This window comes from Geotrypetes seraphini, chromosome 5, assembly GCF_902459505.1.
Source record: "Geotrypetes seraphini chromosome 5, aGeoSer1.1, whole genome shotgun sequence".
Classification (NCBI taxonomy): domain Eukaryota; kingdom Metazoa; phylum Chordata; class Amphibia; order Gymnophiona; family Dermophiidae; genus Geotrypetes; species Geotrypetes seraphini.
In genome coordinates, this window is record NC_047088.1 from 89,507,973 (window position 1) to 89,533,989 (window position 26,017).

The following is a 26,017-nucleotide window of genomic DNA, read 5'->3' on the forward strand; positions in this document are numbered from 1 at the left end:
TTATTTGGGAGCAATTTTTAAGTCTTTTGCGCTGGGCATATGGCCAAGGCCAAACTTATTCCAGTAGGCCAAAGGATCACAATCCCAGGGTTCAGTCACAACACTCAGTCCTCTCTCTATTCTCTTAGCAAAGGAATCAAGATGAGACCAAGATTCAATTGATAACTAGAACTTTTACTTGACCTTGATTATAGTGTCAATGCAGAAACTATTTACAGATTCTTCTGATATGAATACTAAAACTGGTTTTACAAATTGTATTATAAAAAAGTCATTAGAAGAAACACTTTAACTATGTTCCCCAATCTCTTCACGCCTTTGTACACGCGGTAAGCTGTTCCAGGGTCCCACCTTCTTTCCTCAGCCTGGAACTATTTTATCTTTCCCTCATGAACCAATTTATCAATATACCTCTCATTCTCACGGATGCTTCTTAGTCTTGCCACCTCCTCTCTCAGTTCTTTTGTTTCCTTCATAAGGGATTCAAGCTGAAGACAGCTTGAACATGGAACTACTCCCTCTGCCTGGGTAACATTTTCTGTCTGTACAGAGACAGAAATTGTAACCTGAACAGCAGCTTTGGTGATGCGATGTTTCCCAGCCATACTGTGGTGCACTGGAACAAGCTTCCAGTGCAGGTGATCGAGGCAGACAGCGTTCTAGACTTTAAGAATAAATGGGATACCCATGTGGGATCCCTACGAGGGTCAAGATAAGGAAATTGGGTCATTAGGGCATAGACAGGGGTTGGGTAAGCAGAGTGGGCAGACTTGATGGGCTGTAGCCCTTTTCTGCCGTCATCTTCTATGTTTCTATGTTTCTATGTTTCTATACTTACACCTGGAAGAAAAAGAAAAAAAAAGAAAGGGCAGAAATATCCTACCAAAGTAATTCCCTGTTCCTGGTTGTCTGGAAAGCCTATAAATCAAAAAGCTCTGCCTTCCGCTGAATCTTTATTGAGATATGGTGACCAGAACTGAACACAATATGCAAGGTGAAGTTGCACCATGGAGTGATACAGAGGCATTATAATATTCTTAGTCTTATTTACCATACCTTTTCTAGTAATTCCTAGCATCTTGGTTGCTGTTTTGGCCACCACCATTCATTGAGCAGAACATTTCAGCACAAAGTCTACAATAATACCTAGATATTTTTCTTAGACACTGGCTGCTAAGGTGGAACCTAGTAGAGAGTGATGTGGATACACTCACCGTACCCACATTTTCATCCCTGCCCCATGATGAAGTGCATTTTTCATTCCCATTCCCGCAGCCTTCATTCTCATCCCTCCCACTCCCTACAGTCTTAATTTTCTTCCCGTATCTTCCTGCTCAAAACAGAAATATGATTTTATGCAATTTTATGAGCCAAAGGGTATTGCAAATAAACATTTTAAGCCTATAAATATATATATATGCACTTGCAGGGAAGTTGGAAAAAAATGCCATACTCTGTATGCTTTCCCTACTTATTCACATGTGGTTTATAACTACTCTGAATAAAATTCAGATACTGGATGTTTAGTTTTGCTTAAAAAGAATACTGCTTCCCCCTGTATAAGCACCACACTTTAAAAAAAATGGGACAGTACTTCTGTTACTGATTGTTTTATTACATCGTATGCACTCCAAAAAATTATGTATCAAAAAAAACATTAAAACAATGTACAGAAAAAACAACATATTTAACAGAATAATTTGTGCAGTATTCTGGAAATATATGGGGATGTTTCAATATTTAGCTTGTCAGTCTAGTATCTTCCTGGTGGCCATGTGAACTGATATTTTGGCAGCACTAACCAAAACTCCAGAGGTTATTAGCAACTATAAATCTTAGGCCCAAATTCTGTAACCAGTGCCTAAATTTAGACACCTATTTCGGAGGCGCCCATCTAGATAGGCGCCTATCTAAATTGAATAACAAGCCCAATTAAGCTTTTTAATCAGCACTGATTGAAACATAGGCGCCTATCAAGAAAAATGCGATTCTGTAACAAGGAGCCTCTAAAAATTTAGGCGGCCTTTAAAAAAATAGACGCTATGTATGTTAGGCGTGGGCGTGGCTATGTGTTAGGCGCCTTCTTACAGAATCACTGCTCTGAAGCTCTCAGCTAGGCACCTAACTTTTAAGTGTACCTAGAGCTGGCCTATTTAATAGGCACCTCCAAAATAGGTGCTGCTCAAAGTGTTTTTCTAAACAGCACCCAATTTTACTTGAAGCACACTGAACAGTGCCTATATAGGCGCCTAACTTTGGGCGCTTCTTATAGAATTTGTCCTTTAGTGTTTTTGGTAGGTTGCCAAATGGCCACCAGGCTTCAGCTCTGCTAGCTTTTAGTAAGGGGCTGAGTTACCAATGATTAGGTATAGCCAATATAGATAATATGTGCTAACTGTATTAACTGTACCTAACAGAGCTGAAAGCTGAGAACCACAGATATCACTGCTGTTCCTTGAACTCTTGGACAAGTCACTCAACATTCATTGAATCAGGTATAAAACAACTTATAAGTCCTCCAGGATGATGAAATACCTACTGTACCTGAATGAAACTTGCCCTAAGCTATTACTACGAAAGGTATGATCTAAATCCAAATCCAAAATCCAGTAACAGGCATACTGTGAAGTAATACAGAACACTACAAATGTCACCCGGGACCTGAAAAGCAATTCTATAATACCATAATATCAGTAACATCCACGAGTCATGTAACAAGAACCTACTTAGGAAAACATAGCACTAAACACTAAAACGCATACAAGAACATCAATAAACCTATTGGAAAACTAAAGAAGCCAGATTTAGTACATATCCATCCTGCATAGTTAATGCTAACAGAAAACCATGTCTCTTTCATATGCGCAGAACACAGACAGACCCTTACACAGTATAGATTACCTAACCACATATTAAAAATAGAAACACATTGAAAAATATTAAATTGAGTCCCCAAGAAGCCACAATGCAACACCAGAGAAAGAGAAAAAGTGATATCCCCTTGTACTGTGCAAAATATAAAGATAGTTGTAAATTTCAAAAACTGGCATGTTATAATTACTACATTAAAAGTTAACACTTGTGTATTTCTCCCTCCCTTTCATACACTCCTATGTTCAACATATCTCTTCCTCTTCCTCTTCCTCCCTTGCACCCTTTGTCTAACATCTCTCTTCTCCCTTCCCCTATACAACATTCTGTGAATTATCTGACCATATGACTTTATCCCAACTTCTAGTCCAAAATATGACCTATGGGATGATTGGTAAAATAAAATCCAAATGATGACTCTTTTCATGTGTTATAGTGGGAGCTAACTGTTATATTCCTAAAGAATATAAAAAAACTGATAAATCTTTTACATTTAAATCATTCTTATCCTCAAAATGCAAATCTATATCTCCCAATGCTAGAACATGATTACAATTAAGTGAATTGTGTGCTATGAAATCATACACACTAGTTCTAACCTCACTCCATTTACCAGGTGGACAGTATAATATTATACAATTTAATGATTCCCAATGAGATTTATTAGAATACTGGGAAATATCCAGGCTCTGACATTGAATATCCAGGTAAGTATGGTTACCCAGCCGTTAACTATGCAGCCTTTTTGCTGTCCTAACTTTACCTTAACTAGAGACCCCTTAAATATAATGCATTAAAATTTGGGCTTAAATCATTTTAATGTGGGAGTTTCCTGTGCATTAAGCCCAGATTGGAAAAAGAATAATTTATAGTTTTTTTTTAATTTAGTTGCCATTGGTCAGCGTTTTTTTAAAATGCTGACTGATGCTGGCTACATTAACACTGGATATTCAGTGCATACAGTTTTGATCTTTTTAAAGCCCTTGATTTCAATCACAGCCCATTGACAAAGCTCCCTTCTTCCAGCCTGCCTCTATGAAGAACACCCCCAACTCCTCCACCATCTATGTAGGCCTTCACTCCTGACCCTATCAACCCCCCACAGAACAAAAGAACATAAGAATTGTCATACCGGGACCAACCAAAGGTCCATCAAGCCCAGTATCCTGTTTCCAACAGTGGCCAACCCAGATCCCAAGTACCTAGCTAGAACACAAGTAGTAAAACAGATTTTATGCTTCTTATCCTAAGAATAAGTAGTGGATTTCCCCAAGCCATCTCAATAATGGCCTATGGACTTCCCTTTTAGGAATTTATCTTAAGCTTTTTTAAATCCCGTTAATCTAATTGATTTCACCACATTTCTGGAAACAAATTCCAGAGTTTAATTACATGCTGTGTAAAGACATATTTTCTCTGTTTTAAATCTACTACTTACTAGCTTCATTACATGCTCCCTAATCCTAGTATTTTTGGAAAGAGTAAACAAGCGATTCACATCTACCCTTTCCAATCCACTCAATATTTTATACACCTCTATAATATCACCTATGGACCATCTCTTCTCCAAACTGAAAAGCCCTATCTGCTTTAGCCTTTCCTCATAGGGAAGTCTTCCCATCCCTTTTATCATTTTCATGAGTACCAATTAACAGCAATAGCCCCCAGTTGTTGATGGTTCAGAGCAATTATTCAAGGAGCATTTCAAAATATTTCTGCAGTTTTTCTTTAATAATCGAACATTTAAGAAAAAATCCATGGTACAATTTGGACGTTTGCAGCTAGACCTGTTTAACAACAAAGTGCCAAAAAGGTGCCCAAACAGACCAGATGGCCACTAGCGGAATGAAAACCCACTCCTCCAGTGGTCACTGACCACCTCCCAAAGATGTGAATGAAACAGTAGGATAGCTTCAACTATTATGGTCAGAATCAGTATATAATTGCATATCTGTCATTATGTTCTAACTGGGTTTGTTACCAGAGTCTAATATTTTTGTTATCTGCCTCAAACTCATAAGGACATTGGCGGAATACAAATTGGAATGTAATATAATACCTTGGATTAATTCAGCCCACAGCAGCTAGTGGCTTTAGAGAATGACACAGGAACTGGGAAAAAATCAGCCCTTTGCCGCAGATACAGGAACAAGGCTTTTTACCACTCCATAGAGCAGTAAATGGCCTTGTCCCCGCAATAGATCTACCGTAAGTCGCCTCCCTTCCCACCCCTACCAATCAGCAGCCCCCTCGCAATCATGGATCTAGTAGCCCCTCCCCACCTCGTGAGTCCAGCAGCCCCCTTCCCTCCCTCCCTATTGTAGGTCCAACAGCCCTCTCCCTCCCACCCTCTATCCCATGCTTCCGATCGCAAGTCAAAACTGGAAAAAAAAAAATTGCAACTCCCTTGGGTCGGCCCTTTTGTGCCTCCCAGGGTAGACCCTAGCAGCCTTTTAGAAGCTTCTTGGAAGAAAAGGCAATATCACACGCAAGTCTGCTCCAGGATCTTCTTCCGGCTGAAGGAGGGAGGAAAGCGTGAGCATGAGGGAGTAAGAGAGGGGAGAAGCTGGAAACAGGGAAAATATATCAAAAGAGGGGAGATGATGGGCATGGATGGGAACAAGGACAAAAAGGGAAATACTGAATGTGGGTGGTAAATGGACACAGAGGGGTAATGCTAGACATGGGAGGGTATATGGACACAGAGAGAAGATAGCTAGACATGGGGGAGTAGGAACGCAGAAGAAAGACGCTGGACGGGAGCATAGAGATATAGAGGAATGATACTATACACAGGGGTTGGAGATCATAGAATGGTGAGATGATGAAGGCAGGGAGATGGGCACAGGAGAAATACTAGTAAGGGACCTATAGGAGACATAGAGAAAGGAGATGCTGAACTTGGGGAACAATACATATATAGAGATAGAAGATGGATGGTGAGCATGGAGAAAGAAAAAATGTCAAATGGTCAGGAGACCCTGTCAATTGAGGTAAGAGAAGACAAAAGAAAACAGAGACCAGTGTCTGAGACCAACATGATTTGAAGAATAAAATAACGAGATAACATAAGGTAGAAAAAATAATTTTATTTTTTATTTTGTGGTTAGAATATATCAGATTTGAAATATGTATTCTGCTAGAGCCGGTGTTAGACATAACTGGGGACCGCAAAGCCCAGGCCATGCTTCTTTAGCTTCCAGATGGCTTAGGGCTCTCTCTGGCCAGGGGGCAGTTGCCCTAGTTGCACTCCCCTAACACTTTTCCTGTCCTGCGGTATTCTGTTAGCATGATTTTTCTGTGTAGCATTCTTTAATAATTTGCCTTATTCAGTGTTCTTGATAGTGGAGAGGCTATTTGTGAAGGGAAGAAGAGGGGAGACAGGAGTTTTATTAATCCTTGGCCTGTATTATTTGTGTTTATAAAATGACAATTGTACAAAATATTTATTTATTTATTTTAAAAATGTCTATTCCGCCTATCAACTAGGCGGATTACAAATGAAAATACATAAAATGAGATCTACAAAAAATACAAATTCAACTAAAAACATACTAAAATATAAGCTCAGTAAAAATAAATGCAACAAATAAAAATAAATTCAGCAAATAAATAGATCCTAGGAAAAATACATTAAAGCAGGAATTCCTTATTCATAGAAGGCTTTTACAAATAAATGGGTTTTCAATAGTTTTTTGAATGATACAAAGTTAGAATATAATCTTAGTGGGCCACATTACACAATTTTGGGCCAGCTAAAGAAATAACTGACATCCAGGTCTTTTTATAATGCACATCCTGGACACATTCGAGTGACAGTTTCATTGCCGATTGTGAACGGGTTGGAACATATTTTTTTCAAGGCCTGGATCAAGTACTGTGGTGCTTCCCCATAAAGTACTTTAATAAAATAAGTTCAATATAAAATCATAACTATTCAAGGCTTGTGTTGATGAGATCAGATGGTTTGCAGCGATGGGGTGGAGACAGGGACAAAGCTCGTGAGGACAGGGCGGGGATGGGGACCAAACTCACAGAGACTGGGACCGAGCTCACAAGGAGGGGTGGAGACAAGGGCAATTTTTTTCCTCGTGTATTCTCTAAGTGACTTCAAGTGTACTGTTTCTTTCATATCTTTGTGTGGTGGGAGGGAGTAGTAACCACAAGGGGAGTGGTTATCTGGTCAGTTTAGGCCCTTATTTTTTATTAAAACAGTTCTAACTCCAAACATCTAAATGATGCCCTGGATGTTTTGCTAAATGTTTGATTACCACTGCAAAACATCCAAGTCCTAAGTCCACCCAAAACATACCTTCAACATGCCCCCTTGGAAATTAGACAAACAGCCTAGAAAAACATCTAAAATATGGGTTTTAAAAATAGTGATTTGTACATTTTTAGCAAGAAAAGTTTCCAAATGACACTTTATGCCATTTTTTTGGACATATTGCTCATTTGGAAGAGAGCCCAATAGGCACATATGTTGCCTTTGTAAAAAAAATCCAAACGATAAAATCCAAAAACTGTGGATGAGGATGTTCAGAAAGATGATTTTATTTGTCACTCTTCACAATGAAAACAGATAAACATAAATACAAATACAAATTGATAGTCCACATATTCTGGAGAAAGTAGTCACCAGCAACAAGACATGGGTGCATCACTGCGACCTGGATAGCAAAAGACAAAGCTTGATGAAGGCTAACTGAATGATACAACAAATGCATCATCTTGCATGGGGACTATGTGGAAAAGCAATATGTTCAAATACTCAAAGTTACTTGTATTAAAGCTGTTAGCTGTATACTGTATACAAGGGTAAATCAAAATGTAAAGGCAAAATACAGTTAACGGCTTTAATACAAGCAACTGTGAGGAATAGAACATGCAATCTTGGAGGTTTCAAACTATAATCCTTGCTAGCCTTCCAAAGCTCAGGGCAGTGGTGTAGTAAGGAGAGGCAGAGGGTCTGTCTTCACAGGGCACCAGCGCCACTCCTCCACTCTACCCCAAAATACTTTGTTAAATGTTCACCAGCATCTTCAACCTGCTGCTCATGCCAGCTTCGGCTCCTTCTGATGTCACTTCCTGGTCGAGGGGCCAGGATGTGATGTCAGAAGGCAGTCAAGGCCAACACAAGCAGCAGGTGGAAGATGCTGCTTGTGCCAGCAAACATCTCAAGAGATACATGGGGCAACCTCCCTCGCTATGCCACTGGTTCAAGGTGCAAACTATATAGTTGAAAAAGTCTATAAAGATGGGAAAGTAGAAATCAACACATAATACAAGGGCTGGTCACTGCTAAGATCTCCTCGTAATTTTCCCAGCGCTAATTCCTCCAGACTGGTATGTATCCTCCCCTATTCGGATGTCACTAAGGCGGTGGTGAGCTATATTAGATCACATTGGCCCATTCTTCATACTTTAAGGGGCCTGGAAGAGCCCCCTATGATAGCATATACCAGGGGGAGAACTATTGGATAGTTTTTGGAAAGATCTAACACTTCAAATAATAAGGTCGGGGTTCATGTTAGGTGCTCCCACTGCCAGTGGTGCCCTAACACTATCGAGGGTGGCCGCTGGCAGGATCCCCAAACAGGTAGAGTTATTCAGGCTAGATAAGATACCAACTGCAAATCTGATTGGGTGATTTATATAATAGTGTGCCCCTGTCCTTTGGTATATGTAGGTCGCACTAAGCGACCGGTTCATTTGTGTCTAAATGAGCATAAATCACGTATCACCACTGAATCCCTGTCAGCCCCTCTGGTCCAACATTGGTTAGATATGAAACACAGGGTAGATCAGATTAGGTGGCGAATAATTGATAAACTTACTGTGCAAGGGATAGAGGGTAATCTTGAGGCTAAGCTGAACTTTCTTGAGCAGAGGTGGATATACCGTCTTAATACAGTTACCCCTTGGGGCCTTAATCTGGAATTGGAATGGCAAACGCTTATATGAGGTCTTGCCTGATTATGCTTTTTCCCCCCTCATTTTTAATTTTAATAATATAGAAAGGAGGGAATGCTTAAAGATTTTTGTAAGATCCCGGTATGGGGTTTTGAAATTATGAAATCCTTTGCCCCGCCTCCGGGCAGCCGCCCCGCCCACTTGCTGACGTCAGCATGGTCTCTGCTGACCCGGTTTGGGGGCGGTTCTGGCTCCCTGGTGGAGGGGTATTTAAACAGCAGTTATAACACACCACGGCCATTTTAAAACCTATAGAGTGGCCGCGTCGTGGGAAACACATTCTAATCGAGGTTAGTTATTCAGAGGTGAATGGTTTTTAAGTGTTTGTAAGAATATTAGAGTTTAATACAGTTTCTAAATGTCTTTTAATATTCTAGGGATCACAGCCCTGATGAAACCCGTGTTGGGTGAAACATGTTGGTGATAGTATCCCTTAGAATGGACCAGTATAGCTAAACTAAGTATTAGCTCTTATCTACAATAAGTTTTACTTTGGCACTGTTGCACTTTATGAAAAACTAAGATATTCACTAATTTAAAAACAAAACAAAAATGGCTTGGTGAGGATATAATGTATAAATTCACCCACTATGAAACATTTGAGTGTCTGGTGGCATTTCTGAGGGTCAATTGCATTCAATACTACGCTGGAAAAATTACCAGGGGGTCTTAGCAGTGACTGGTTCAAGGTGAGCATGTGGCAAAGATGATAAAGGGGATGGAGCTCCTCTTGTATGAGGAAAGACTAAAAAGGTTAGGGCTCATTAGCTTGGAAAAGAGACGACTGAGGGGAGATATGATTGAAGTCTATAAAATCCTGAATGGAGTAGAATGGGTACAAGTGGATCGATATTTCATTCCGTCAAAAATTACAAAGACTAGGGGACACTCGATGAAGTTACAGAGAAATACATTTAAAACGAATAGGAGGAAATATTTTTTCACTCAGACAATAGTTAAGCTCTGGAATGTCTAATAAATAAACCGAGTGCCCTCCGGCTGGGTCTCAAAGTGACATGCTGGGAAAGCAACAGAGGGTAGTGATCAACAGAGATTGCTCTGAGGAAAGGGATGTTACCAGTGGTGTGCCTCAAGGTTCAGTTCTTGGGCTTGTTCTTTTTAACATTTTAATAAATGATATTGCTAAAGCGCTGTTGGGTAAGATTTAACTCTTTGCAGATGATACCAAAATCTGGAATAGAGTAGACGCCTCAGATGGGGTGAATAACATGAAGAAAGACCTGGTGAAGCTTGAAGAAAGGCCTGAAATTTGGTAGCTAAAATGTAATTCTAAGAATTCAAGGTCATGCATTTGGGCTGCAAAACCCCAAGGGAACGGAACCTGTTTAGGGGTAAAGAACTTATGTACATGATAGAAGAACGGGACTTGAGTGTGATTGTTTGTGATGATCTTAAGGTGGCCAAACAGGTTGAAAAAGTGACAGCAAAAGCTAGAAGGATGCTAGGGTGTACTGGGAGAGTTACGGCCAGTAGGAAAAAGCAGGTATTGATGCCCCTGTATAAGACTTTGGTGAGACCTCATTTAGAATATTGTATATAATTCTGGAGGCCACACTTTCAAAAGGATATAAAAAGGATGGAGTTGGTCCATCTTGACCTGTCTGCTGCCATTGATATTGTTAATCACAGCTTACTCCTTGATATTCTTACTTGTTTGGATTCCGTGAATCTGTCCTCTCCTGGTTTGCCTCCTACCTTTTCTAACAGACCTTTAGTGTAAGAGTTGGTGGGTTTTCTTTTGCTGCTACCCTGCTAGTGGTTGATGTACCCCAGGGTTCTGTCTTAGGATCTCTTCTCTCTCTACACCTCTTCCCTCGATGCCCTGATATCCTCTCATGGCTTCCAGTATCACCTATATGCTGATGACTCCCAGATCTACCTCTCCACACCTGAAATTTCATCTAAAGTCCAAGAAAAAGTCTCTGCTTATTTGGCTGACATTGCTGCCTGGATGTCCTGTCCTCATCTGAAGCTAAATATGTCCAAGACTGAGCTGCTCCTCTTTCCTCCTCAACCCTCTGCTCTTCTTCTTCCTTTCTCCATCTCAGTAAATACTGTCATTGTTCCAGTTTCCTCTGCTTGCAACCTTGGAGTGGTCTTTGATTCCGACCTCTCATCTTCTAAGCACATCCAACAAGCTGCTAAGACATGTCACTTCTATCTCTTCAATATCACCAAAATTTGCCCCTTCCTCTCTGAGCACACTACCCGGACCCTTGTCTATGCTCTCATAACCTGACGCTTAGATTACTGCAATCTACTTCTAACTGGTATCCCACAGTGTCACTTCTCCCCCTTGCAATCTGTGCAAAACTCTGCTGCACGACTCATCTTCTACCAACCTTACTAAGCTCATGTCACCCCTCTCCTTAAGTCACTTCACTGGTTTCCTATTTGCCATCGCATACAGTTCAAGATCTTATTGCTGACCTACAAGTGTATTCATTCTGCTGCCCCTCAATATCTCTCCTTGCTTCTCTCTCCTTATACACCTCCCAGAAAACACCGTTCCTCAGATGAACTGCTCTTAGCTTTACCCTTCTCCTCCATTGCCAATTCCAGATTTTGTTCCTTTCATCTAGCTGCCCTCTATGCCTGGAATAAATTACCTGAGTTTGTCAGTCAAGCCCCTTCCCTTGTTTATAAGCAGACCGATAACCCTACTCCTCTGCTCTCCAACCCAGCCTGCTGATTAACCATTCCCCTTAATTGTATCCATGACATCCTCTTTGTCTGTTTAGATTGTAAGCTCTTTCAAGCAGGGACTGCTTTTTTCTTCTATGTGACTGTGCAGTGCTGCCTGCATCTGGTAGCGCTATAGAAATAATTAATAGTAGTAGTAGTAGTAGGCTACTAAAATGGTGCGTGGTCTTTGTCATAAGGCATATGGGGACAGACTTAAAGATCTCAATCTGTATACTTTGGAAGAAAGGTGGGAGAGGGTTGATATGATAGAGGCGTTTAAATACCTACGTGATGTAAATGCGCATGAGTCGAGTCTCTTTTATTTGAAAGGAAGCTCTGGAATCAGAGGGCATAAGATAAAGTTAAGAGGAGATAGGCTCAGGAGTAATCTAAGGAAATACTTTTTTACAGAAAGGGTGGTAGATGCATGGAACAGTCTCCCGGAAGAAGTGGTAGAGACAGACTGTGTCTGAATTCAAGAAAGTGTGGAATAGGCATGTAGGATCTCTTAGAGAGAGGAAGAGATCATGGTTACTGCAGATGGGCAGACTGGATGGGCCATTTGGCCTTTATCTGCCATCATGTTTTTAAGTTTCCCTTTAAAGATGGGTCTCCACCCAGTCCTTACTCTGTCCTCTCCTGGATGATCCCTTGGGAAAGCTAAAGTCTCTTATATTCCCCCTAAGTGAAACTCCAGATTCCACTTTCTCTCCTCTCAGTCTGTTTTCTGTTCTTCTAACAAACTCTCTCAGACTTTTCCCTCTGCAAGCAGTACCTCAGGAGTCTCTCTCAGTACTAGGGCACTGGCGGGAGATCAGGATAACCAAAAGTCTTAAACATACTCCTCACTCCCCTTCTATACTGTTTCTCCTTGCACTTATGCAAGGGGGCCTCCAACTCCTCCCACTGGTTTCTGCTGTACACACACACCCATACTTAGGGCTCCTTTTACTAAGCTGTGCTAGCGGTTTTAGCACGCGCTGCATTGCCGTGCACACTAGACGCTAATGCCAGAATTGAGCTGGCATTAATTATTGGCATGTAGCGCAGGGTTAGCGCTTGCGGCAATGCAGCGTGCGCTAAAAACACTAGCGCACCTTAGTAAAAGGAGCCCTTAGTGATCCCCCCCAAAAAAATTTCAAAAGCCTCCTGCTCTATAGCAGAGGCATTTTTCAGGGGGGGGGGGTCTCACGCACAACACATGCATAAAAACAATATTTAGTAAACACTAATGAAAATAATAAACTTCTAAAACAACAATGAATATGATTTACAAGCTAGGAAAGACCTGATTGCTCAGTCTTACAAAACTGTGGTGCATTTATAAACAGGTGATCATTTGCAGCAATAATATCTTTAAAATGTTCACTCAGTTAAGATTTTTTTCTTCCTTGTAATTAAATATATATGAGTATAAACATAACAGACAGTCGGATTCAAATCCATGGCATGTTGGTGCAAATGAGTCTGTATTATCATTTCGTTCCATCTGGTAGCTGATGAGGAGAAGGTTCTGATTAGAGAATGACACGGGGGAAAATTCTGTCCCCGTCACCGCCCCGTCCCTGGACCACCATCCTCTGCACCGCCCCGTCCCCGCTGTCCCTTTCACCGCCCCGTCCCCGTCTCTGCCATCCCCTTCACTGCCCCGTCACCGCCCCACTGCCTCTTTCACCGCCCCGGCCCCGTTCCCATCTTCAGCATCTTCTCCTCTCCATCCCCCCACCCCCAGCACTCTTCACGTGGTCCAGCAGCTCTCCCCCCCCCCCCCCCCCCCGCCGGCCAGCCGTGCATTTCCCTCCTTTTATCTTACCTTTTCTTCTTAAAATGGCGATTTCTATAAGGCTACGAGCTATATTACAGCCGGAGCCTTGAAGTCGCGTCGGGTTGCCTGCTAGAAGTCTCCTCCGATGCAACCGGAAACAGGAAGTTGCGTCATAGGAGACTTTTACCAGCAGGCAACGCAACGCGACTTCAAGGCTCCGGCTGTAATACATCTCGTAGCCTTATAGAAATCGCCATTTTAAGAAGAAAAGGTAAGGGAAAAGGAGGGAGGGAGATACATGGACGGCCGGCGGGAGAGAGTGGGCTGCCGGTTCGAACGCTCGGTCACCGCGCGTTCAAGATTGTTCACCGCCCCGTGCTACCATTCACCGCTCCAAGGGGCAGTGAATGGCCTTGTCCCCGAACTTGCGGTGACCATTTTTTTTGTTCACCGTTTTGGCAGGTTACCCGCAGCTAAACGCGGCTAGTCGCGGATAAGCGCCACCGTGTCATTCTCTAGTTCTGATGCTGTAAAATATGTGAACAGTATAAACTTGCAGCTGACTTTGAGATACTGAAATCAATCCATACCTTTAACCACAAACCAGTATCATATAATCATTATTTTCAGTTTTTTAAATTATTTTTATAGGTCTTTAGAAGTGCCAGTATTAGCCAAGAGTTTTCAATGGCTAAAATACTTGTTTGGCACTGGCCTCCTCATTAGATCCGTTTATTTAATTTTATCAATCTCTTCAAAGTGCTCAGTGTTATATTAAATAGCTATATGTAAAAAGCTAAAAACTTATCTTTTTATTTTGTTGCTCATATTAGGAAGGGGCCTGCCATTTCGACATGTTTCGCCCAAAGGCTGTTTCAAGAAAAGTCCCCCTTCTATATTTTATAGGGGACTTATTATTTGTTCATGAACTAGTTATTAGCTCATAACTCAATTTAATAATGTGTGGAAATTGGATGCCTGTGCAATTTTAGGTACCTTACAAAGAATCCATGGGATAAAGTAAGAGTTAAAGCCACACATTGAAGCCGTAGCAAAGTAAAGAATTCACACTGAAGACTTATTTGCTGTTATTTCTCAGTGAATTAAGTACTCTCTTTTTTTTCAACTTTGTTACCTTACTTGCTAGATGTGGGTCTATTTCCTTGTCTATGCACATCATCCTATCAACTCCTCAGCAATTTAGGATTTTTACACCCCCAAGTGCATCACCCTACTTTCTTCATGTTAAAGTTTAACTCCTAAGGATTAGCTCATTTCTGATTTTTATAAATCATGTTTCTTGCGTTTCACTTCCTCTAGAATGGCTACTCTGTTGTCAATCTTCATGTCATTTACAAAAGGCATACTTTTTCTTCTATCACTCCAGCAATATCATTCACAAATATATAAAACATAAGTGGCCCCAGGACTGATTCCTGAAGCATTTTCTACTCATCTTTCTTTTGTGTGAATTCCATTTACTACAATCCTCTGTCAGATAAATTCATATAAAATACAAACATACACTTTGATAATATAGGCACTTTTATTTACATACAGGTGAATGGCCAAACAATTTGATAAATATCATTTTCTTTAAGTACTACTCATTTTACCTGTGCACAAAATACCTTTATAAAACCACCCCCAAGGAGGGCATTACTGAAGCATCAATGGTTCAGCATGCTACAAGATCAAAACATAATTTGCTATGCTATCAATTTTTCTTCTGCTTAATAATATGATTACCTGTTTATATTATAACTACATCTATTTTTTCTTGATGCTATTTGTCTTCCAGAGTATAAAACTTTTTGTTAAATTCAGCCTTTATCGCAACAAAGATATCCAGGGAAACTAAAACATAGAAATATTTTGCAATTCTCCTTGAAAAATGGTCCTAAACCAGTGTTTTCCGACTTCATCAAGCCAAGTACTCCCTAGATCAATGGTTTTTAAGCTTGTCCTGGGGGACCCCCTGCCAATCGGGTTTTCAAGATATCCCTAATGAATATGCAAGGAACATATTTGTATGCCTATCTCCTCCATTATATGTAAATCTCTCTCATGTATATTCATATTAAAAATTACTTCTGACACTGTTAATTTATTGTTGAAATATTGCTATCAAATACAGTGTGCAAAATTTTATTAATTCTGGATGAAAAATAGTTCTCGGCTCTTCTGGTTGCTTTCCATAAAGTTCCTTTCAGTTCCTTATTTCTCAGACTATAAATCAAGGGGTTGAACAGTGGAATTGCAGTTATATACACTACAGTAAGCAGTTTGTTAAGGTCCATTGAATAAGGAGACTGAGGTCTCAAGTACACACCAAAAGTAGTTCCATAAAATAACAGAACAACTGTGAGGTGAGAAGAACAGGTAGAAAAGGCCTTTTGTCTCCCCTTAGCAGATTGAATTTTAAGGATAGCAGAAATAATGAACACATATGATATAATTGTTAATATGAAAGGGGCAAAAGCTAAAAGTGGGGCTTCAAAATAATTTATAGTTTCAATGACAGAGGCCCCTGAACATGACAAGGTCATCAATGCTGCGATGTCACAGAAGAAATGGTTAATTTCATTGGAGCTAAAGAAAGATGATTGAGATATTAAAGTAACATGAGGAACTGAATTTAGAAATGAAATTGTCCATGAAGCAATGGCTAGAAGAAAGCAAATGTTCTTGTTCATAATGATGGTATAATGTAAGGGTTTGCAGATGGCAACATAGCGATCATAGGCCATAGCAGTAAGAAGGTAGATTTCATTATCTGTGCAGACCATGAACAGGTACATCTGTATCATACACTGCATGAAAGAGATGGTGTTATCCTGTGCTATAAGCATTGTTAACAATTTAGGCACCGTGACAGACACATAACAGATTTCAAGGAAGGACAAGTTGGTGAGGAAGAAGAACATAGGACTGTGCAGATGGGAATTGGAGCAAACAGTGATTATAATGAGAAGGTTCCCTGTCACGGACATCAGATAAATAATCAAAAACACAAGGAAAAGGAGGAGCTGCATGTCAGGAAACTCAAAGAACCCCAGAATGACAAATTCTGTCACTTCAGAATGATTTCTCTTTTCCATTTCTTTGATTTTGATTAGCTATTGGAATGAGAAGAAGCAAAACAAAAAGGAAAAGAGAATTATAATAAATGTATTTAATCTGTACAGAGCCTTAGCACATGTTAGTGCAGTTCATTTCAGCACCCTAAGGACATTTCTACTTGGCCTTATAATTCCTTCTTTATTTTCTTGTTATTAAGGAGGCACTAAGGGCTCCCACGTTAAGCCCATTTAAACTAGTTAGTGCCTATTCTCCCCCAAGACATGCCAACAGCCCAAAAGAAAATTTAGAAAATTAAATAGCACCCTATTACCACACACAATTTTCCCATTTTAGCATACATTAGAACTTAACCCTTCTCCCCCCCCCACACACACACCTTTCTTTATAAAGCTGCATTAGGCTTTTTCATTGCCATCTGCGGCAGTATTATTTCTGAAGTTCATAGGAATTCTATGCACATTGGAGCTAATATCGCCACAGCTGGTGATTAAAAAAACCTTAATTCAACTTCTAAAGGGAGAGGTTAATGTGGCTAGTAAAAGACCCTTTTTTCAGAGGTGCAAACACTATTTATCTGAAAGCTATTTACCTGGAAGGAGCACAAAGGCCCTGATTCTATAAAGGATGTCTAAGTCATGCCTAAAGTTAGGCGTGCTATAGGTGCCCAATCTAAATGGTTAATGAGCTAACTAAGGGTTAAGATAGTCAGAAAAAAGTGTAGCTTTTTAGCAAGAAAACTAAAGCTATGTTTTTCATGTGCTGTTCTTCAGTTAATGGATCTTTTCCTCTAATTAGCAATTAGCATTGCTGTTTGTCCACAAAAATAGAAGGTTTTGCATGTAATATATCTCTTTTGATGTGCTCCGTTTATATGGTGCCTTATTAAATGTATTATGAGCTTAATAAAGCAAAAATAAAGGTTCAAATTCATATAGATAAGTGGGGGTTTGATGATATTGGAATTTGTCTTTTATTATGTATATTAATAATTGATGCATCATTGATGTCTTTTGATACTGTATTTATTGTATTTGATAATATTTTCATCAATAAAAACTGTTTGAATCTAAATGTATTATGAGCTTAATAAAGCAAAATTAAATCCCAAAGAGTGCCTAAGTTCCGTCCTTAGAATTCAGATCTATTTGAAGCCCAAACTAAGCTCAAAAGTAAACCTAGGTCACTCAGTGTTATGTAAACGATTCAAAGGATGCCCAAATTGAGTCATTGTCCAAACCACGCCCATTCCACGCTCAAGCCTATTGAGTTAGGCACGAGTTTTAAACATGGGCGTTCATGAAATTGTGGTTGCACCTACAAAGTGGCATCTACATCCTTTGGACACCTAAGTACCAATTATCATTTGTTAAGACCCTTAATTGGCTCATTAACCACTTAGATTCACATGCTGAGGAAAGTTAGATCCTGCTTCCATCAAAAACATTTTACCCTCCTTGTCCAATCCATCATCCTTTCCAGATTGGACTATTGCAACTCTATCTACTTAAGCCTAACTAAGAAAAACCTTCATAGACTTCAGCAGATTCAGAATGCCGCTGCCAAGCTCATCTTCGCTAAAAGTAAATTTGACCATGTCTCCCCACTCCTGTCCAAGCTTCACTGGCTTCCGATAATCGCCAGGGTCCACTTTAAATGCGCCTGTCTAGCTTTCAAAATCCTACACGGTATCCTCCCTCCCTTTATCCCTCTTTCTTGGAATTCCTCAAACCCTAACACCACCAGACCCTCCCACAAATTAAAACTATCCTTCCCCTCACTAAAAGGCATTTCCCATACAGGAAAACTAGGGACCTCCCTCCCCTTCAAAATCACTGAGCTCTGGAACAACCTTACCTCCCCTCTTCGGAACTTGAGCTTTCTCCAAGTTTTCCGCAAACATCTGAAAACCTGGCTTTTCTCAAAAATGTAAGCCTCTCTCCAACTTTGGTATCCCAAGTCCTCAAAAATCTCTTCATATATGGCATCCCAAGTCCTCTAAATATTCTTCATACTTCGTCCTCTTACCCTTTATTGTAGTTCTTTCCTATCTCATCTCCTGTAAGCCGTGCCGAGCTCTACGAACATGGAGAAGATGCGGTATACAAACCTAAGGATTAGATTAGATTAGATTTTGCAGAATCAAGGCCAAAATGTCTTAGTATTCAAATTGAGCAGAATTCTACAATTAGACTAGTGGTCTCTCAATACCTCCAACTTGTGGCAGATCTTTCCCTACAATCACAAGCTCCCTTTTTTCTGCTCCAGAGTTTATACTCCCAATCGTCTGGAGTCAGATGCTTTACTGCTGAACTGGCAGGGCTAGTTCCTCTATGCATAACCTCTGTGTCCTCTACTCAGGAAAACTTCCCAGTTCAAGGAAAACCAAAAGCAGCAAGTAAATTTTCTGGCATTGGAACTAAGATGAACTGAAAGATGAACTGAAAGATGAACTGAAAGAGACAGGAAGATGATTTTCCACATTTTAGATGGCTGCAGACTGAGAAGGAAAGGTAATTTTTAATAACATGAAATTACCAATTGGCTTCCACCTCAGTTACAGTATGTATGTTATATCTGTTTTTAAAGGAGACATTACTTTAAAAAAAAGTAAAAATATCAAAAACAATTTTAAAGGGACACTGTGGAGAGGAACCCAAAAAAGCAGTAATACTTACTCTGACTGAGCGATCCTACACGTGTGCCGCTAACAACTGCTTCAGCATCCCCGATCTGATGAGGCTCGCATCTGAAGAGGCTCACTGTAGCTGTAATAGAAGTGAATGGAAGAACCAGGCTTCCGCTGTCAGTGGCACATGTGAAGGATTGCTCAGTTACGGTAAGTATTACTGCTTTTTGGGGTTCCTTTCCACAGTATCCCTTTAATGAAGGTTTATTATTAGATGGTTTATTATTAGATCTTCTATATTAGTGATTGCAAATTTGGTACTTGTTCGATTTTTTTGTTGTTGTTGTTCATAAGTTAGCGTTAGTGTTTGTGTGAGCCCAGACAAATTTTTTCTGCCAATGTGGCCCAGAGAAGCCAAAAGTTTGGACACCCCTGCTCTAAGGCATACATGCTGCAACTTAATAGAGCTTACTGGAGAACACAATCAGCACTGGCACTGGCATTGCAGGAAAATGGAAATTCAGTCACAGAAAATTGGGTGTGCTTTTTCCTACAGCTTTACCAAAGGAACCATAAGATTTTGTAATTTTTTAAATTTTGTTTTGTTTTTTTGTAGAAAATGTACTCAGACAAAAGCAGTTACAAATGTCTGTAGGTGCTTTTCCCTGCACAATTTTCAAAGGGAAAATATATGCCTACTTTATTCATAAAGACCATAAAGATGCTCTTCTAATTGAACATGGTCTTGTGTCTGAACCAGTGTTATGCATGACACAGTCAGGTATCCCATGGTAAATTTCAAATGTGCACATACTGTCCATGCACTGAAAATATTTTCTAATTTTGGGCCAAAGGGACATGTTTGAGGCAGAGATTGGGCACATCTATGCTAATCAGTTACCCTCCCCCCCCCAATTTTACATAACTACAGCACGGTTTTTAGCGCTGGCCATGGCGGTAACAACTCCAACACTCATACAATTCCTATGAGTTTCAGAGTTGTTACCTCCATGGCTGGCACTAAATTATGCTATGGTTTTGTAAAAGGGGGGATTAGTGTGCCAGCATTGCTACACATTAACTGATTAGTAAGGGTGATTTTGCTGCTTAAAAAATAGGTGACGGTAACTGCACATGTGCAAATTTTTGTTAATGGCCATGAGCTAATAGAAACATAAGCACATACAGTAGCTATTAATTTGGAAAATGGAAAATCTGTCATTTTTCTGCTGCACAAAACATGGGTGCACTAAGGCCATTTATTCCTGCAGCTTTGCAAAAAGAACCATAAGGTTTTGCTTTCTGAAGAATGTACTCACACAAAGGCAGGTGCTTTTTCCAGGGCAATTTTCAAAAGGAAAATATATGCCTACTTTCTTCTTCAGAAATGGAAAAAAGAATGATCTAAAATACCTGTAGACTTTATACCTGCCTATAAAGTTTTGAATGCATAAAGAATATGAATCTCCAAAGACTAACCTCATACCCCCACCACCACCTTTTACTAAACCACGATAATGGTTATTAGCGCAAAGACCTGCGCTGAATGCTCCTCGCTGCTCCCGATGCTCATAGGAACTCTATGAGCATTGGGAGTAATGTGGATCATTTAGCACTGCTCCCTGCGCTAATAACCACTATTGCAGTTTAGTGAAAGAGGGGGGTGTATGAGGTTAGTCCATGAAGATTCATGTTCTTTAAGCATTCAAGAGTGACCAATAGCCAGATAGAAGTCCTGAATATCAAGTTTGAATGCAGCAGTGGTTTGGGGAGAGTGTGGCGCAGTGGTTAAAGCTACAACTTCAGCACCCTGAGGTTGTGGGTTCAAACCCCGGCTGCTCCTTGTGACCCTGAGCAAGTCACTTAATCCCCCCAGTGCCCGAGGTACGTTAGAAAGATTGTGAGCCCTCTTGGACAGACAGGGAAAACTGCTTGAGTACTTGAATAAATGCATGTAAACCATTCTGAGCTCCCCTGGGAGGACGGTATAGAAAATTGAATAAATAAATAAATAAAAGTAAACTTAAAAAACTGCTGACTACCTTAGCTGAACAATGATCTGAATCCTTCCAGGCAGATAAAAGAATACATTAGACCAGAGGTTCCCAACCCTGTCCTGGAGGACCACCAGGCCAGATGGGTTTTCAGGATAACCCTAATGAATATGCATGGAGCAGATTTGCATGCCTCTCACTTCCATTATATGCAAATCTCTCTCATGCATATTCATTAGGGCTAGTCTGAAAACCCAATTGGCCTGGTGGTCCTCCAGGACAGGGTTGGGAACCACTGCATTAGACAATTGCGAATTCATGCATAAATATCAAATCAAATTAAATCTGTTTCCTACATGTGGAAATAAAAAGCAATTTTTTTGTGTGTGAAACTTTAGATAATCTGTTTGCAAATACAGCTCAATGGGCAAGGTATTTCATAAAGCTGGTGTTGCATTTGAACAAGTACACAGTTTTGTATCTGCATCAGTTTTATGCATGACTTTTAATGATGTTTCCAATAAACAGGGACAATGTAGCAATTGGGAGTCAGAAAAATAGCTGAGCTGTAATTGAAGAGACTGACTCAAGTCAATTAAACCTCCAAATGAGAAGGGCTCGTATACACTGTAACATAGCTCAGAGGCATGTAACTCTGAAGAGGGGGAGGTAACCCCCTCTTGAAATAAGAGTTGTACATCCAATCATAGCATAGTATTTGGTAAAAACGAGTCCAACTTTTGAAGGTGTAAATTGATTGAAAACTATATTCAACACTTAGATAGAATGACTCGCAAAATTTTCAAAAGTGCAAAATAATAGTGATTGCATTCAGGATATGCTAAAGATTGTACTTAGCTTATAAAAATGCAACTTCCCAGGGTCCCGACGCAGCCCCGTTTCGGCGTCTGCTTCAGGAGACCCCGCCAACCGAAGGTAGATAAGTATTGTCAAAAATCACACTGAATATAAGTGCTTTAACTGTGATCTGAAATGCAACGACAAAAAGGATAGTAACATACACTAGATACAGGCACTGAAGCTCAAAAGGCTACTGTAACTGTGCTAAGTACAATCTTTAGCATATCCTGAATGCAATCACTATTATTTTGCACTTTTGAAAATTTTGCGAGTCATTCTATCTAAGTGTTGAATATAGTTTTCAATCAATTTACACCTTCAAAAGTTGGACTCATTTTTACCAAATACTATGCTATGATTGGATATACAACTCTTATTTCAAGAGGGGGTTACCTCCCCCTCTTCAGAGTTACATGCCTCTGAGCTATGTTACAGTGTATACGAGCCCTTCTCATTTGGAGGTTTAATTGACTTGAGTCTGACTTTTAATGATGGCATAGCCTTACTGTGAGAATCACAGAACAAATCAAATGCATGAACATTATCACACTGGCAATACGTGTCACAGTTAGAAAAATTTAAAACATGCTTCAAAAGTTCAATTTCAAAATTTAATTTACATTCACAAAAATATTGACCGAATATCTTCTATCTTTCTGCTCTAAATTCACACTGGGACTCATTGATAACAGGACACCAATTAAAATGAGAAAAGATGTGACTATATATATCATGCCTATTTTATAAAGGCGGAATAAGACTCCCTGAAATACTCCTGAAATGTTCTTGCACAAACTTGCTCCTGTTCTAAGACAGATACAAGTATTTGTATATAAAAAAATTCTCTAAATTAGTTAGCTTTGCCTGTTCCATGACAGGATTGGACCTCACTGCTAAGCCAGCCATATATAGTATATGATCTTAGTTGCTCAAATTTACTGCTAACAGGCTTCATGCATAGAGTATTTGAGGATATCACAACTTTGGTCCTGATCCTTCCAAACTGTTGCACCGCAAATACCTACCTACCTTATACAGAATAAAAGTAGATGTATACTTTTTATGCACATATTCATTTCAGTTTTAAAATACTTTTTTCCCCTGTGTAAAACATACTTTAAATGGAAAATACCTTATAAATATTACACCCTTTAAGACTGCTGAATTATTCATCTCTATGCATCTGCTCTTTGAGATGAAATGGATAACAGAAGAGCTTTAGGTCATACAGTTCTGTGGCTGTATAATGGCTTATATGGACTTCTAATCAAAACATAGACACAGAAAGGTATACTTACATGTTTTGCTTAATTTTGTGGCAAGGAATCTTGAAGGCAAAGATGTTGATCAGGCACAGGTATTTAAGAAATTTCTGGGACCTATGAGATAAAATCCCAGAAGAATTTTCCAGGCTTCAGGTATACATTAACAAAAAGTATAACAAGTTGAAAAGTGCATTGTGTCAGTATTGTCCAGATCTCTGTTTTGACAGAATTCATGGTTACTCTTGGGACAATTTCTCCAAATGGTTTAGTTTTGTACATACTATGACAGTAATAAACCTCACTCCTAAACCAGGGCATGTAGAGTATGCTCTCAGTCTCTTAAATTTACTGTTAATGTTCACCATAAAACTTGTGCCAAAGAGAGCTTCCCTCTGGAGTTCATAAGATGTAACATGTATAGACAACGTATCCAGATACGTTTGGAAATTATTTTTGATCTAGCCAATGGCACCCAAAACAATGGTAAATAGTTCTCTCTCTTTCTGCCACATTTCTTCATCTCGGACTGCATTTCTTGGTACTTGAAGATCTTCTCTCTCTCAACACGATTCAGAGTAATCACTTAGGACAGACACCCCTATAATAATTGCCATTCTGGTGTTTTTCTCTTTTACTTCTATGCCTGTTTTTTTTGTTGTTTTTTTTTGCATGCAAATGTTTATCTGTTGGGATGGGGATGTCTCAAGAGATCATAACCTCTTTGATTTCCACAATTCTCTTAGAATCATGATCCTAATGGTTTTCTTTTACAGTAGTGTTATAATGTTTACAGAGTTTCTAATGAATGAGAGCAATAGTGTTGTTAGAAGGTACAAGATGAGAGGCCACTCCTCCAAACAGATTCTGAACAATAACACCTAGGCACATAGATAAAACATCAGCATACCCTTGCATAGGTACTCCAACCATGACCTGCCTCTGGGCCCACTCTTTGCAGTCTGTCACATACAGCCCCACAAATGCTTTTGCTTTGTTTTTACAGTTGATACTACTGTTGCCAAACTTCAAAGGCTATAAGAGAGTGATCAGGGGAAGAGAGAAAAAAGTGTGATGCTAAATGTGAGGGAAAGACACAGAAACAAAGGGGTGATGCTGGATGAGGAGGAGATACAGAGAGAAAAAGAGCAATGTTGGATAGGAAGAAAGAAAGATGGGCTAATGCTTGATTGGAGAAGAGAGACAGAGACAGTGTTGCTAAATGGAGGAAGAGAAAAAGAGACAACACAATGCTGGATGGGGTAGCAGAGAGAGGGGAATAGGGTAATACTGGATGGGAAAAAAGAGAGAAAGTGATACTGTATTGGAGAAGAGCGAGAGAGTGTAATGCTAAATAGGGAGACAGAGAGAGCCAGATTCTGTATAGGACGCCTGGTCACAGCAGCCACCTAAGCAGCTTTTGAAGATCACATACAAGTGTCCTATAGAGAATTGCGTCTGTCCTGACACCTAACCCCATTTAATCCCACCTAGCCCTGCCTAACCACCCCGATTTTCTAACCAGTGTCTATGTCACAGGTGCCAGTTAAAGAATCGCATTGCCGCTGAGCTGATTGCGGTGAAGGAATCTCCCTGCTGTGATCAGCTGAGCGGCAACCGCTGTGGCAGGGAAATACCACCCGGTAAGTCAGGCGTCAGTGGGGATGCCCACCTCCCCCTGCCCCTCTAATCTCAACTCCTCCTGCCAGAATGCCCTGAGTAACTCCTGTCTGGAAGAGAACCCAATTCATCCTTCCAGATACCCCCAAAAACATCCCCTACCCAACCACAATAGGTACCTACCTGGTAACCACACCTCTACCCACTGACCCCCCCCACCCACCCAGTGATCCCCTTAAAGGGGAGACCACCACCCCCCAACTCCCCTCTATACCTTGTAAAAAGAAGGTCCAGCCAGAAGGAGCCATAAACCCTCCAGCTGGCAGGACCGCCACTGGAAAATGGTTGGCCTTCCCCTTACTGGTGCATTCTGGAATGTAACAGGATGGAGCCTAAGGTCTTGATTGGCTCAGATGCCTAAAGCCCCTACCATAAGAGGGGCTTTAGGCACCTGGGCCAACCGGAGTCTTAGGCCTCCTTTCCAGTGCATTCTGGGATAAACTTGGAGGAGCCTAAGATTCTGATTGGCCAGATATCTAAAGCCCCTCTCATGGAAGGACTTTAGCTATCTGGCCAATCGGAGTCCAAAGTCAGCAGTAAGAAAATGCCTATTTTTGAAAGGCAAACCACCATATGTCTAGAAATATATACTTTTTAATCCTCTATCTGGACGTCCAGGCCATTGGAACATCCAGATTGCTAGGACACCTATCTTTTGATATGTTTAAATCTGTTTTTTTTAAACAAGAAAATACCACACACCAACAAATGCAAAATGGCAGACAAGAATTGAAATTATACAAGTCAGGGACCCCCCCCCCCAAGAGGACTGGACTTTGATGTACTCCTAGGGTACAAAGGCACTCTTACCCTTGACCCTTCCAACAGACCCCCCCCCCATGCATCCTCCAGCTCCTCCCTCCCCCTATCTTTATACCACATTTTTGAACAAAATTTCTACAAGTCCCAAATGTCCAGAACAAGACCATTTGGACATGGGATGGGCCTGTCCAGTAATGGACTGGCCATTCAAACATGACAACAGAGCAGTGGGGCACCCTAGAGCAGTGGTTCCCAACCCTGTCCTTGAGGTCCACTAGGCCAATAGGGTTTTCAGGATAGCCCTAATGAATATGCATGGTACAGATTTGCATGCCTGTCACTTGCATTATATGCAAATTTCTCTCATGCCTATTCATTAGGGCTAGCTTGAAAACCCGATTGGCCTGGTGGTCCTCCAGGACAGGGTTGGGAA

At 40.4% G+C, this 26,017-nt stretch overlaps 1 protein-coding gene across 1 annotated transcript; it reads right to left on the reverse strand.

The window, feature by feature from the left end:
* Window positions 1-15,417: 15,417 nt before the first annotated feature.
* LOC117360349 (olfactory receptor 1019-like) lies at window positions 15,418-16,416 on the reverse strand. Its single transcript, XM_033944045.1, has one exon. It carries the CDS (start codon window positions 16,414-16,416, stop codon window positions 15,418-15,420), a length of 999 nt encoding a protein of 332 aa, XP_033799936.1.
* Between the last annotated feature and the right edge of the window lie 9,601 nt (window positions 16,417-26,017).

Bases quoted from the DNA above. Each gene is read 5' to 3' on its own strand.
- LOC117360349 (XM_033944045.1), bottom strand. From the start codon at position 16,416: ATGGAAAAGAGAAATCATTCTGAAGTGACAGAATTTGTCATTCTGGGG.